The 15,568-nt window shown below is 37.9% G+C and overlaps 2 protein-coding genes across 2 annotated transcripts; one reads left to right on the forward strand and one right to left on the reverse strand.

Annotated features, from left to right (window-relative positions):
* Positions 1-3,029: 3,029 nt before the first annotated feature.
* Positions 3,030-3,989, forward strand: LOC123985395 (olfactory receptor 11A1-like). Its single transcript, XM_046072871.1, has one exon. The coding sequence runs from the start codon at positions 3,051-3,053 to the stop codon at positions 3,987-3,989; it is 939 nt and encodes a 312-aa protein (XP_045928827.1). The 5' UTR covers positions 3,030-3,050.
* Positions 3,990-9,112: 5,123 nt separating this feature from the next.
* Positions 9,113-10,042, reverse strand: LOC123986446 (olfactory receptor 10J4-like). The gene has a single exon (XM_046074697.1). The coding sequence runs from the start codon at positions 10,040-10,042 to the stop codon at positions 9,113-9,115; it is 930 nt and encodes a 309-aa protein (XP_045930653.1).
* Positions 10,043-15,568: the final 5,526 nt, after the last annotated feature.

Consider the following 15,568-nt stretch of genomic DNA (forward strand, 5'->3'; position numbering starts at 1 on the left):
CTTGAGCAGTAAATAATAATACTGTTCATCTCATTCTCAATACAAACATCTAAAAACATGCAAAGTCAATACAGATAAATATTGTAAGTTTGGTGCAGTCATTTGAGTCATTTGCAAAGTGTTCAATCTCACTTTCATAACTAACCCAAACCAGCTGGAAAAAACTAAACTCACGTCTCAATTTCTGAATACGTCATAAATATTTAATGCATGGATAATGTGTTTTTGTATTAGTTTTTAGGGGGGTTAGGAAATTTACTTTCCTTTGGTGATCACTTGTTTTGATACTGCCTGTGCTACTTTCATTCATAGTCGGGCATTTGTCGGCAAATAAGGATGAAGTATACAATTTGTCATTAACAAAGGTGTAAAGTAACAAAGTGCATTCATATGTAATGTTTTAGGTGGTTTAAAGGCACTGGTAATTGAATTGAGTATTGAAAGCTGTGGTAATTTCACAATATATTTTACATCACTGGTATACGAAGAGCTTAACTTACACAACACACAATATGTATATTTTAATGTTTGTTCACAGATTGTAATGGAAAATATTAAGAGATACAAACAGTATTTAACAATATAAGTACGGAGACTTGTTACTAGTACTAATCCTTGTTTTTATATGGAGGACAGTCTGCCACAATCAAAAATGAGTACAGAAATCAAAAAATGGTCAATAAATAAAGATTACATAAAAAAATAAATGTAAGCATTAATTAAATAATACAGTAAGACATAAATTGATATCTCTTTTGATTTACTTATTTATTCACATTTGTAGTTGTAATTACCTTATTTATTTTCTTTTTTAATATTTTTGTCTATATGGGTTGGTGATAAAACAGTGGATAAGACGCATACCTTTGGTGTGAGAGACCCGGGTTTGAATCCACTGCCACACACCATTGTGTCCCTGAGCAAGACACTTAACCCCTAGTTGCTCCAGAGCAATTGTAAGTCACTTTGGATAAAAGCATCAGCTAAATTTTTTCCTTTGCATGTTTTACCCTATTTATTTCCGCAAAGTTGTTTTTGATATTGTTTGTGCTACTGTGAATCACAGTGGGGAATTAAAGCACTCAAATAAGGATGAAGTGTGCACATTGTCATAAACAAAGGTGTAAGGTAACAAAGTGCATTCATCTGTACTGTTTTAGGTGCTTTAAAGGCACTGGTACTTGAAGTGAGTATTTATTCTTGACAATAATAAATGCTTAAAGCTGCAGACAGTAACTTCACCATATTACATCAGTGATTTACAAAGAGCTTAACTTAAACAACACACAATGTGTATTTTGATGTGTGTGTGTGTGTAAACATTCTAATTTGAAATGTAGATAATAATATATTACATATACACTGAATAAAATTATAAACGCAACACTTTTGTTTTTGCCCCCATTCATCATCAGTTGAACTCAAAGATCTAAGACTTTCTCTATGGACACAAAAGGCCTATTTCTCTCAAATATTGTTCACAGATCTGTTAAAATCTGTGTTAGTGAGCACTTCTCCTTTGCCGAGATAATCCATCCACCTCACAGGTGTGGCATATCAAGATGCTGATCAGACAGCATGGGGATTGCACAGGTGTGCCTTAGGCTGGCCACAATAAAAGGCCTTAAGCTTGATTTACACTCCTGCGTAGGGTCTTCGTGCGTAGCTGCGCCAGAGGCTACGCACGTAGCCAGGCATTTATACTTGGTTGTCCGTGTGTCCGTCAATCTGCAATTACACCCCCAAATGCTAGTCGGCAGTAGCGCTACAGTGTCCACTGCGATGACTTTTGCCGGCTGAGCAGGCTAACTTCCGGTTTAGCCACCATGTTAAAATCGCTGTTTTGGCCGCTAGTAAAAGTTACTTCAAAGCACGGGCACTTCCTGTCGGCTCGGAGGCATTGCAAGGCTACCCAGCCGACCAATCGCAGAGCTTATGGTCTACGTTGACTCGACGTGTAGTTACATTTTTGAGGAGGTACACATCAGGCTACGCCGTGGGTGACGCCGTAGGGTAGGGGGCTACACAGAGGCTACACTGTCGATTTGACGCAGAAGTATAAATTGCACTTTAGGCTGGCCACAATAAAAGACAGAACGACCATTGTTGGCATCTTTACCTGAGCGAAGATGCCAACGATGGTCGTTCAGTCTTGGCTTCGGGTAGTCGAAATGACCATAACGACTGTCGTTACAACAGCCAGGAACACTAACGAACTAGCGGCATCGACGATCCTGGCAAACGACCGAAGTTAAAACAGCTGAGTTTCCCTGCCAGTCAGTCAGAACTGAAGAAGTCCTTTGGATGAGGGACGAAACGTCGTCTAGAATCTTCAACAAAGTCCAGATGCCCCTGACTTTAACCTTCTTTGGATAACCAAGACCTGGATGGCTGATAATCCTCACAGACATAGTGTACATTGGTGGTGGAGCAATGGATAAGATACATACCTTTGGTGTTAGAGACCCAGGTTCAATTCCCACTCTGACTCATCTACCATTGTGTCCCTGAGCAAAACACTTGATGCTCCAGAGGCATGTGACCTCTGACATGTATAACAATTGTAAGTTGCTTTGGATAAAAGTGTCAGCTAAATAAATAAAAATGTATTTTTTATTAAGCTGTCTTACCAATATTTCAGCCTCTTAAAAGTTAGTTTTTCCATCACTTAGAAATCAGTATCAACATTGTTGTTGAAGTACACCTTGAGTAACCTTGACAATATTGGAGTTCTTTGATGATGAAGAGGTCAGTCTGCTTCTGTGGGCGTCTCCTGACTTGAAAGGTTTAAGAAGCAGAGTTTCAGTTCAGTGAGGCTCAGTCTGTCTGTGTGTTTAGTTTCTTGGACACAATGGTGGACGCGTCACAGTGGCAATTGAACCCGGGTCTCCCACACTAAGGGAATGAGTCTCATCCACTGCGAAATACAAGAATGATGGTGGAAGGTATTTGTTGATTGCTAGTTAGTTTAGATTACTTGAGTATTTGTGCAAATGTAATTTGATTTGTGTAGTGTTTATTTTTTTGTTTTACGAGTCAAAAACAGCATCATGGTAAACTCAACTCAGATTTCATACTTCATACTCAATGCCTATTTTTACAGTGACAATTTAAAATATTTATATTTTGTGATTGTCATGATGTTATATATGTTAATTCTTTGTGCTAATCTTCTGCTCATTGTGGTTATATGTATGAACAGAAGCTTACATGAACCTATGTACCTTTTTCTGTGCAGCCTGTTTGTAAATGAGCTGTATGGTAGTACAGGGTTGTTTCCATTCCTTCTGCTTCAGATTCTCTCTGACATTCACACTGTTTCTGTTCCCTTTTGTTTCCTGCAGATTTTCTGTTTATACTCTTACGGAACTGTTGAATTTAATAACTTAGCCGTCATGTCTTATGACAGATATCTTGCTATCTGTTATCCTCTACAATATAACACACGTATGACATTTAAGAAGCTTGTCTTGCTTATTGGTGTATCATGGTTATACTCATTTCTTATAAATGTTGTCACAGCATCTTTGCGTTCCCCTTTACAGCTGTGTGGGAACATCATTAACAAAGTGTACTGTGACAACTACTCTGTTGTTAAACTGGCCTGCTCTGACACCACAGCCAATAACATTTATGGACTCATTGTCACTTCTCTCACAATCTTATGTCCTGTATCTCTAATCCTTTACACTTACGTGAAGATTCTTAAAGTGTGTTTTTCAGGTTCTAAACAGACCAGACAAAAAGCTGTCAGTACCTGCACTCCTCACCTTGCTTCTATCTTGAACTTTTCTTTTGGTTGTTTATTTGAAGTATTTCAGAGTAGGTTTAACATGAACAGTGTACCAAACATGTTGCGAATATTTTTATCATTATATTTCCTTACATGTCAGCCCCTTTTCAACCCTGTGATGTATGGACTGAATTTGTCCAAAATCCGTATCATATGTAAGAGTCTGAAATGTAGGAGGTCCAACAGATTTTGTTAGCTTGAGCAGTAAATAATAATAATGTTCATCTCATTCTCAATACAAACATCTAAAAACATGCAAAGTCAATACAGATAAATATTGTAAGTTTGGTGCAGTCATTTGAGTCATTTGCAAAGTGTTCAATCTCACTTTCATAACTAACCCAAACCAGCTGGAAAAAACTAAACTCACGTCTCAATTTCTGAATACGTCATAAATATTTAATGCATGGATAATGTGTTTTTGTATTAGTTTTTAGGGGGGTTAGGAAATTTGCATGATCTTTGTGGTCAAGTTTAAAAAATTAATAATATGAAGAAGGGGTGGTGATGGTGCAGTGGATAAGACACATGCCTTTGGTGCAAGTGACCCGGGTTAAAATCTACTGTGAGACAACAATGTGTCCCTGATGAAGACACTTAACCCCTAGTTGCTCCAGAGGCGTGCGACCTCTGACATATATAGTAAATTGGGTTGGATAAAAGCGTCAGCTAAATTAATGAATGTAAATGTAAGACAAATCTTCATGTCATTCTCTATACATAGACAACACAAACAAATGTAATTTTTGGAGCAGCTAACCAAGTAATCATTTTTGTCATTTAAAAATTAACCCAAACCAGCTGGAGAAACAATAAATATTTAATGCATGCATAATGTATTTGTATTCTTTTTTAGGGGGGATAAGGAATTTGATTTCTGCTGGTGAACACTTGTTTTTGATACTGCATGTGCTACTTTGAATAAAAGTGGGCATTCGTAGCAATCAAATAAAGGTGAAGTGTGCACATTGTCAACAGGTGGATTAAAGACACCGGTACTTGAATTGAGTATTTATTCTTGACAATAATGAAGAATAATAATAATAATAATATAATAATAACAATAATTTAAAGCCGCATATAGTAATTTCTTCATATACTGGACGTCACTGGTATACACAGAGTTTTACCACTTAACAACACACAAAATGTTTATTTTAATATTTGTTAAAGGGGCATTATGGAGTTTCCAGTGGCCAACAGCGGCGTGGTTCTAAGATTGCTACCAGTGTCATCGTACGCGTGCTCGCTTGAACTCATGAGCGAGCATAATCCGGAACACAAACCACTTTCTTACAGGAATACCACAGTAAACGCAGGAACACCAGCATGCAGGCTGTGGCTTTTCTCCAGACATGTTCAGGCTGTTACTTCGATCATCTCAGAGGCAGATCATCACCGGCGCCGTACCTTTCATTCAGCGCACATATGGGCTCAATACTCCCGGAAAAAGGCAGAGTGACAGCGGCTACAGACAGACAGGGAGAACAGACAGAGCTGGAAACTCAGGGAAACTCCCACTGCAACGTTCCAGTAATAGTTTTATCAGCTGCAGGTTGAACTAATCCACGCTCGTTACATGATCACGGTACATTTACTGCATTTAGCTGACGTGCTACATCGTTAGCTCACCGGCTGCTTTTCAGTAACCATCTTTACTATCTGTGTATCTGGCTCAGCACTGTCAGCACAGCTACATGTACTGGATGATAATTGAAAGGTCAGTGAGCTGGACTGAATATTAGAACGAGATTGTGTCACACTTTATAATAAGACCGCAGTAAGTAACTTTACTGTAAGTAGTGATAGTGGATGGCTCTCTGTTGTATATTATGTGGGTCACGTTAGTAACAGCGACAGAGAGGTGGAGAAGTTGTGTACCTGAGTATTTGTAAAACCACAATAAACATAAACTGAACGTTATGAAGCAAACAGCGGCAGGTCGAGCTGCTGTAGCGTCAACGTTAGCTGGCTGCTCCCGGATGCATCACTAACGCTATAGGCTAACGTTGGTATACAGGCTTGCAGGTTAAATCAACAGTGGTACACAGCATAGTAACACAGGTGGCGTTAGTTGGTGAAGTACTGTGGAAAGTGAAATAACTTTGCTACGGATAACATTAGCAACTGCTCGGCGTTAGCCGATGAGCTAACGTGACTTTCTCTGTGTTTTTTCCAGCTTTACTAATGCTCACTTTGTTCTAACTCGACATCATCTGAACCCGTTTGGTCTGATGGGCTTCAGCACATAAACCTTTATTGTTGTTTTGGATCCTTACGTGGAGCCTGTGTTTTGCTGGGAGCCGGTTGTTTTAAGCTGTTAGTGGACTGCATGTCGTGAGCTGCCGTGTTGTCGCTGTAGTCTGAGAGGCTCGGGAGCGAACAGGGCTGAATCCCACCCGGAGACCTCACATTAAAAGCTCTATAAATCTTTATTTATATATACCACTGTAGGTAAACGGACGAACTGGCGACGAGTGGAGACTGAACCAGAGCTTAAGACTGCAGGCGTTGATGAGTTGATGAGTCCCAGATGCGGAGTGCTGCAGGTGGAGAGAGGCCAGGCTCGGACACACCCAATCACACACAGACATGGGACAAGACACACATGAAGAGGAAAAGAGGGGAGAGAGACCAACCCATGACAACGAGACTAAGATACCATCCATCCAGCCATTTTCAACCGCTTATCCTGCGTACAGGGTCGCGGGGGGCTGGAGCCAATCCCAGCTGACATTGGGCGAAAGGCGGGGTACACCCTGGACAGGTCGCCAGTCCATCGCAGGGCCCCGATCAAAAATGAATAGAGAAATCAAAAAATGGTCAATAAATAAAAAATACATAAAAAATAAATGTAAGCATTAATTCAATTATACAATGAGACATAAATTGACATATATCTTTTGAGTTGCTTCTGTATTTATTAAACTTTGTGTTAATTACCTTAAGTATTAATGATTTTTTTTAAATGAATTTGTTCTTTTTAAGTGCATTTATCTGTACTGTTTTAGGTGGTTTAAAGGCACTGGTACTTGAAGTGAGTATTTATTCTTGACAATAATAAATGCTTAAAGCTGCAGACAGTAACTTCACCATATTACATCAGTGATTTACAAAGAGCTTAACTTAAACAACACACAATGTGTATTTTGATGTGTGTAAACATTCTAATTTTAAATGTAGATAATATATTATAAATACACTGAACAAAATTATAAACGCAACACTTTAGTTTTTGCCCCCATTCATCATCAGTTGAACTCAAAGATCTAAGACTTTCTCTATGGACACAAAAGGCCTATTTCTCTCAAATATTGTTCACAAATCTGTCAAAATCTGTGTTAGTGAGCACTTCTCCTTTGCCGAGATAATCCGTCCACCTCACAGATATGGCATATCAAGATGCTGATCAGACAGCATGGGGATTGCGCAGGTATGCTGGCAACAGTAAAAGGCCTCAGGCCGGCCACAAGCTCCCTTCTCAGGTTTGGCTTCAGGATGGTCCCAGTCTACCTAATCAATGCACGAGGTAGCTTGCTTTCAGAGTTTCCCTCCCTTCTCACAAATTGATCTAGAGCTGCTCTTGGTCTGACCCATGGGATCACTTGTGTGACCCTACAAGGATCTATAGCCCCTTCGAACAGAGCTCCCAGGGTCACAGGGATGCCAAATACCCTATCACATTTGGAACAACACACTAAGTTATAGAATGAATAGCTATACCTACACAACACAACATCACACAAATAATCATCCTAAATATTATGATTCTTTAATTGAATTCATGTATTATGTATGTTTAGTGATGCAAGGATTGTTTAAGACTTTTTACAAATGAATTGGTTGACAGCCGTTTCAAAGATTACACCATATCAGATTCCCGATCAGTATATCATGCTTTTATTGTGGTAGTTGAAAGAATACAAAAGAGAACTGTGTAAAGAGAATGTGAAACCATCAAAAGTTCACTGAATGCACATAGGTGACAGTAATGCACCCAAACAATGAAGACAACTGTAGGCCATATCTTTTATGATGACAATGTTATTTGGTAGACAAGAAACACTTGTTGAAAAGAACATTTTTATTGTCAGACCAATGTGTTGCTGGAATTTCAACCTCTTCATGACATCTTCCTTTGTCCATGCACATTAGAGGTCGGTGAGAAATCCCACGTCTGTTTGTACAGTGTTATAAATTAGGAAATCAAATCGTTTAGCACAGCGATTCCCAAAGTATGGTGCGCAACCGGAAAAATGTAATGGTGGTGTAGTAGTGTAATAACTACAACAATTATTGTTTAGTGGAATATTTCATGAAATAAATTGAAACTGAATTGAAAACTTTCCTTTGTAAATTAAAATTTAGATTTTGATGTTTATTGCACCTTCATTAATATCGGCTGCCTTATCTTCAACACTCCTCAACAAAGTGCTGATAGGCTATTATTCACGACATGTAACCAAACAGATAAAATAAGTAAATAAATAAGTAAATTATATATGGGCAGACCTAGACAGAGAATGGGTTTGGTGGTGCAGATGTAGAAGGGGGTGCGTTACCTAAAAAGTTTTGGAACCGCTGGTCTAGCATCTCTTAAATGAACATTATAAACATAATATACACATGCGGAGATGAGATTGTTTCTTGTACAATGTAAACACTAAAAGACTTATTTGACAGGCTGCACTTTACTTAATTTATATTAATATTGTCCTTCTCCATGATGTAATACTCCTTCTGGTCCAGCCCTCGACAGTGTAGAGGGGACATCTATTACCTGTAAGGAACTGAATTCTGCACTTTATCAAGTGTTTCAGCACAGAACTTTCATCACAATGTACTATTACTACTGACAAAGCAGAGACTGCACACGCTTGCTTACAAATCCTTAGCATTAACAATTAGGACAGGATTTTGTTTCTTAGTTTAAATACTTTCATTAACTAAAAGGCCTCTGAACATTGAACATTGTATGATGATTGTTATTGAAATTACTGACATTTTTACATGTCTTACATTATTAGTAGAATTGTTTTCACCTTTTTAATAATGTTCACTTAATATCTTTTGCTGCCTTGTGTGAAAGACTTTCTGTTTAGAAGTTTTGAAAGGTGCCCTGTGTAAATAAATATAATGCACTATAATGTGTTAGACACATCTTTCTCTTTGTTTTTTAGATTCAAATCTTCAAACCAACCTGTTGAGATAATTTTTTTAACCTACATTGTGTGCACATGCTATTGTCAAAGCATCAATTATTATTTTCATGTTAGCTGAGAAAATAAACTACATGACACTCAACATTAGAACTGTACGTTAAATTTTACCAAAGAAAAGACTTTTGCATATCATGCGGACTTTTTTTAAATTCAGTCCATATAGTAGAGGGTTAAAGAGCGGTTGACAAGTGAGAAAGTATAAAGATAAAATAACTCGCAACACTATGGGCACACTGCTCATATTAAACCTGCTCTGTAATACTTCAAAGAAACAACCAAAAGCAAAGTTGAGCAGAGAAGCAAGGTGAGGAGTGCAGGTACTGACAGCTTTTTGTCTGGTCTGCTTAGAACCACAAAAACAAACTTTAAGAATCCTCATGTAAGTGTAAAAGATTAATATTGTAAGACCAATTAATACAGTGAAAGTGTAAGCGAGTCCATACACATTATTGACTGTAGTGGAATAGCATGCCAATTTCACAATAGAGTAATTGTCACAGTATAATCTGTCTATAATGTTACTGCACAGCTGCAAAGAAGCGTTCAATGATATCATGACAACAATGTTGAGAAGAGGGAATAACCACGTTATAGCAATAAGCATGGAAACCTTTTTAGATGTCATACGTGTGTTATATTGTAGAGGATAACAGATAGCTAGATATCTGTCATAAGACATGATGGCTAAGTTATAGAACTGTACATTAGCATATGTATACAAACAGAAAATCTGCAGGTAGCAAAAGGGAGCAGAAACAGTGTGAATGTCAGAGAGAATCTGAAGCAGAAGGAATGGAAACAACCCTGTACTACCATACAGCTCATTTACAAACAGGCTGCACAGAAAAAGGTACATAGGTTCATGTAAGCTTCTGTTCATACAGATAACCACAGTGAGCAGAAGATTGGCACAAAGAATTACAATATAAAAACACATAATAATCATGAAAAATAAGTATTTAAAAAGTCCTAAATCAAAATAGGCAGTAAAAGTGAAATATGAAACTCGTGTAGAGTTTGTCATCATCATCTGTTGGTTCACAACACAATTGAAGTTTGCACAAAATAAAAGACTTGCAACGTTACATTTTTTAGTAGATTTGTAGAAATCAAACTAGTTCAAATGTCATATTTGGGCAAATTTTGAACTCAATGCATTAACATACCTTATTCAGTCGAAACAGTAAAAAATCATTTCTTACAAAAACGTGACAGATTCTTCAAAATTACCATTCCCTTATTTAAAGTCAATATAATGTTAAGATAGAAACTACAGAATGGATTTATCTGCTGTCTCCTCTCTAACTGAGATGAAAGTCTGCCTCTTCTTCTCTTAAACCTTTCAAGTCACGTGATTTGGGAGGAAAGGACATAGCTGATGTCTGGAAAAACACCCATCTCTCCCTCCCCCACACTCTTAGCATTAAAAACATTACATTCATTTTTAGCTGACGCTTTTATCCAAAGTGACTTACAAATGCTTTATATGAGAGGTCGCACGCCTCTGGAGCAACTAGGGGTCAAGTGTCTTGCTCAGAGACACATTGGTGTCTCACAGTGGATTCTAACCCTGATTGCTCAGATGAAAGGCAAGTGTCTTATCCACTGCACCATCACCACCACCAAAAACACAAGTTTGTAAAAACAAAAATAAGAAAACATAGTGGTCAGTCAGTCAATGAATCCATCCTTATACCTAAATGACAATATACGTAGATATTCAAGTTGCCCAAAACTAAAAACTTTGCTAAAAACTTAAACGTGTCGTAATGAGGAGTATAATAATTTACCTGTACACTCGTATTTCTGGTGAGGACAAGCTGATTAATCAGCATTTTCAGCATGCTGTGTCACGATCCTGTCCTGAGGTTGTCTGTGTTACATGATTTTGGCCTTGACTTCTCTGTGTTTTTTGTTGTGGTTTCTCTGTTTCTGGGTTTTGGATTCTTGATTCTTGATAGTGGTGTGGGTTTTGCATCTTCATTTTAGTTCTTCATCTGTTCTGTTGAGTCTAGTTCACTGTGTGTTTACTTATTGATCAGTTCGGCATCTGTTATTTAGTCTGGGTTATTATTTATTTGGTTATTATCTATCAGCTAGTGTTTAGTGGTGTGAAATTGCATTTAGGCTTGGCAGATCACATTGTGTGTAGTAACCAAGTGCATTTGCATGTTACCCTCCCATTACTTAAAATTACATAAAATTGAACCCCCCCAAATTGCATATACATTAAGGCAAAAGTACCAAATGAACCACAGGTGCTAACTTGCACTTTTGAAAGACGTCATTCTCCGTGCACACCTAGTAGATCAGATTACTTCTGGTGATATCAAGTTTGCACATGTTTTTACTCACACAAACCTTTAGTAAATCGGCCCATGGTTTCTGCCAAAAAAGCAGCTGTAAAGCAGCGTTTTTTTTAATATACATGTAAGAGTACAAATCCAGAAACAGGTTGTGTTAAGTCATGCATCCATTTAAAATGTATAATCATGTTTGACAAACTGAACTAAGAAGAAACACAAGTATGACACTTTCATAGTAGCTTTAAACATGTGAAAGACTGTCAATACTGTCTGTGTAATAATACAAGTGTGCTTGCATGAATTTATTATAGGAAATAATAATTACAATAATATCACACAATTCTTCAAAATTCTTCTGGTTCAGATTCTCTCTGACATTCACACTGTTTCTACTCCATTTTATTTCCTGCAGATTTGCTGTTTGTATTCTTATTGACGTGTAGAATTTCCCTTCTTAGACGTCATGTCTTATGACAGATATCTTGCTGTCTGTTTTCTTCTACAATATAACACACGTATGACATTTTACAAGGTTACTGTGCTTATTGCTATAACATGGTTATCCCCTTTGCTTGCATGTGTTGTCAAAATGTATTTGAATTCCCATTCACATCTGTGTGGAAACGTCATTTACAAAGTTAACTGTGATGGCCACTTAACTGTTATGTTCAGATGCCCATGCAGTTAATATATATGGGCTTATTGCATCTTTTTGCACAATCTTTAATATGAACAGTGCACCCAATATGATGCAAAAAATGTTATCATCAAAAACGTTATCATCATAATTGCAAATGTTGGGTCATAAGTTTGTTTTGGTGTATGGTTTCTTTTCTTTCTCTGCTTTTTCAGGTAGTGGCCCTTCCCCCAAGGAAATCCCCAAATGATCCACTTTGGGACCCCTCCTTTTTTCTACTTTCATTAATGATTTATCTAAAATCTGTAAAGAATTGCTCAGTGCATCTGTATGCTGATGATACAGTTATTTACACCTTGGGCTCCTACATATTGGAATCAGATTTTAAAAATACAGAACTCACTACATGCAGATTTCATTGTGGTCCAGAGCTGGCTTCACATTAATAAATTGGTATTAAATAAAAAGAAGTCCTGTAGCATGGTGTTCGGAACTAGACATACTTTACATTTGGATATTAACTTTGAGGATAGGTCTCATGGATGTAGTGGATTCTTTTAAATATCTAGGCTTTAGAAAAATCCACTCATTATGCAGATATAATTAGTTCTGCTGTAGGAAACACCGGAGTCCTGTTCTCCATGGTCATTAACATACTACGACTACCTGATTCTCTTACATTTACATTTACTCATTTGGCAGACGCTTTTATCCAAAGTGACTTACATTTGAGAAACACCATACAAGCATCAACAGAGCATCAAATACACACTGTTAAAAGGGATTTGGGCTTTAAGCTAGAGGGACTATTGTTGTCAAGCTGAGAGAAGTTATTGCCCATTACAACAAAGTAATTAGAGTTACAACAACTTCAACTTGAAAAAAGCACAGAAAGTCATTAAAAGCTTATAATAATCCGTTCAGTTCACTTCCGAAAATAGGTCAAGGTGGGCATTTCAACCAACACACATGCGCCCGCAGTGACGTCACGCGCAGTGTTGAACTCTGAAAATCCGAGCCGACCGCAATCTTTTTTCCTCGGAGCCGAGCCGTCCATGTAAGTACATTTAAAATTGTTTTAGCTTAGTTCTGTTGGTAATGTGCATTGGTCTTCTAATGTCTCTCTGTCTCAAAATATCCGTCAACATAACCTGTGATGAACACTTCATGTTCGTTCGTTTTTTGGAAATACGTTAGCATGTAGCTAGCGCTAGCTGGCTAACGCTGCCAAAGTGTCACAACAAGTATTTAATTTAGCTAGGGTTGAGCCTCATATTCGACTGTAACAAGTATTCGGCACGATAATATATTGTTATACGAGTGAAACGGTGCAAAACCTGTCCTCATTATTATGGAAAAATGTGTGAACATCGTTCCGCCAATTTACGTGATGTCGCGACTTGTACAAGAAGCTTTGCTCGCACTCAATCAACCTGGCACAGCATTGACAAGACAGAGCAACTCATGTTCCGTGGAAAAAAGAGGAGTGGAAAAAACACTGACCACTGCCGTAATGTATAAATAATATATATATATTTTATGTAGAGTTAGATGCTGTCAGGGCCGTTAAATAAGAGAGTTGTGACACTCCCGTTGACTTCTGTTGAAACTGCAGAATGCGGAAGTAACGCACGTCATGGGGCAGCCGATAGTTCCAAACACTGGATAGTTCCAGCGCTGAGCTCCGTTCATTTCAGTGTTTCTGAAGTACACTGCTGAAGTAAGTTGATGAAATTACTGCATTTGTTGACATTTTAAACTCATTAGCTGTCCTCTCATGAATCTAGTCAATAGTAGTATTTTATGTAGCCAGATTTAGTCAAGGTTTATTGGAAGATATTAACTGTTAGATTATATAATTGCAGCTAGCTAATGTTAACGTGAGTAACGTTAACACTTAACCAGCTAAAGTTACCATACCAAGATTTCAGTTTGCCAATATTTACCTCAAATGTAAAGTTATTTGTTAGTTAGCATACATCGTTTATCTTTGGTTATTAGATTTGTTCTAACTTGGTATAGCAGCACTTAGTTGCCGCTGTAGTAGTAACATTACACATGATTACAATTAACGGTAAGTTAGCTATCTCAGCTAGATAAAATGGCCAGCTTGTATCTAGCGAGGTTGTTCCTTGGTTAATTCAGTCATTACAAACAATGTTTGTTAGACAGTGCATCGGTGGCATATGATGACCGAGGTCATATTTTGGACATCTGTTAGATGGAATACAATGATTTCTTTTGCACACAACTCTTCATGTTAATGGCTCCCTGTGACTAATAAAGGTAAAAATGTGATACTGTAGTGATTCTGAATTATGATGAAAGTAGCACATGTACACTGCTGGTGACACATTGAACTTTAAATTAACAGTACCTTGTGTGTAAAGGAATGTATGAATAGGCATTTGTTTCAGGTGTATGATACCTAGATAACGTAAGCCTAAGTTCCATCTATCAAACAGCTGAGATTTCATTTGCAAGGCCGTCCAGAATCAACTATATTTATTTGTTTGTTGTTGTTTTGTTTGTTTTCAGCAGGACGGATTTAGAGTGGAGAGTGGAGCGATGACCAGGCTGATGGAGCTTGCAGAAATGTCTGTCCACCAACCAGGTCACTCTTCAAGTTCTGAACCAGATGTGGGACATCTGGCATGAAATATAGCCTCCTGTCTGGTCTTGCAGGATGTGAGAATTATAAAAAAGTGTTTGTTTGAAGACATCACATTCAAGGAAAACTAACCTATCCTCCCTGGATATAAAATATAATAAAATGTATTGTTGAATGCAATTGGTTGCCTTGTATATTTTGCACTGTTTACCAAAACTTCTTTCTTGACTTAAACTAAACAGCTTCTGGCATTCATTGGTATTTACTTGTTTTGCATGTGTATGTGAATGTGTCTTAAAATAACATGAGAATGTCAGTAATTATGACAATAGAAACATGAGATAAAATATATCCATACTGTGATGTATTATACTTTATGGGAGCCCCTTCCCTTCAATATTAAACAAAAAAATGTAATTTAAATTTAAAGGGCTTTATTGGCAGAAGGTTTTAAGAACACCAAAGAAGGTTAAAATCAAGGGCAACTGGACTTGGTTGAAGATACTGGAAAGACGTTTCGTCCCTCATCCAAAGGACTTCTTCAGTTCTGACTGACTGGCAGGGAAACTCAGCTATTTAACCTCAGTGGGATCGTTTGCCCGGGTCATCGATACCGCTGGTTCGTTAGTGTTCCTTGTTGCTGTGACGACAGTCGTTACAGTCGTTAAGACTACCTGTGGCCAAGACTGAACGACCATCGTTGGTATCTTCACCTGAGGCCAATAGGTTACGTTTGTTGAGTTTCCTGGGAAGTGATGAAAGGACAGCATTGTAAGTGGGGGATAAGTGGTGGCGTAGACCCCCTCCCCTGTTCAAGGACGGCTTCTCCACCCTGGTGTAGATGCTTCCTTGACACCTCAAACCATCCATCTTCTCTGTCTAAAATGTGCACCTGGTGGTCCTCAAACGAGTGTCCTCTGTCCTTCAGATGTAAGTAGACAGCAGAGTCTTGACCTGAGGAGTTGGCCCTTCTGTGTTGAGCCATGCGTTTGTGTAGTG

This window comes from Micropterus dolomieu, linkage group LG17, assembly GCF_021292245.1.
Source record: "Micropterus dolomieu isolate WLL.071019.BEF.003 ecotype Adirondacks linkage group LG17, ASM2129224v1, whole genome shotgun sequence".
Classification (NCBI taxonomy): domain Eukaryota; kingdom Metazoa; phylum Chordata; class Actinopteri; order Centrarchiformes; family Centrarchidae; genus Micropterus; species Micropterus dolomieu.

What these genes read in the sequence shown, in the direction of transcription:
- LOC123985395 (XM_046072871.1), top strand. Translation starts at nt 3,051, where the DNA reads ATGGTAAACTCAACTCAGATTTCATACTTCATACTCAATGCCTATTTT.
- LOC123986446 (XM_046074697.1), bottom strand. Translation starts at nt 10,042, where the DNA reads ATGATGACAAACTCTACACGAGTTTCATATTTCACTTTTACTGCCTAT.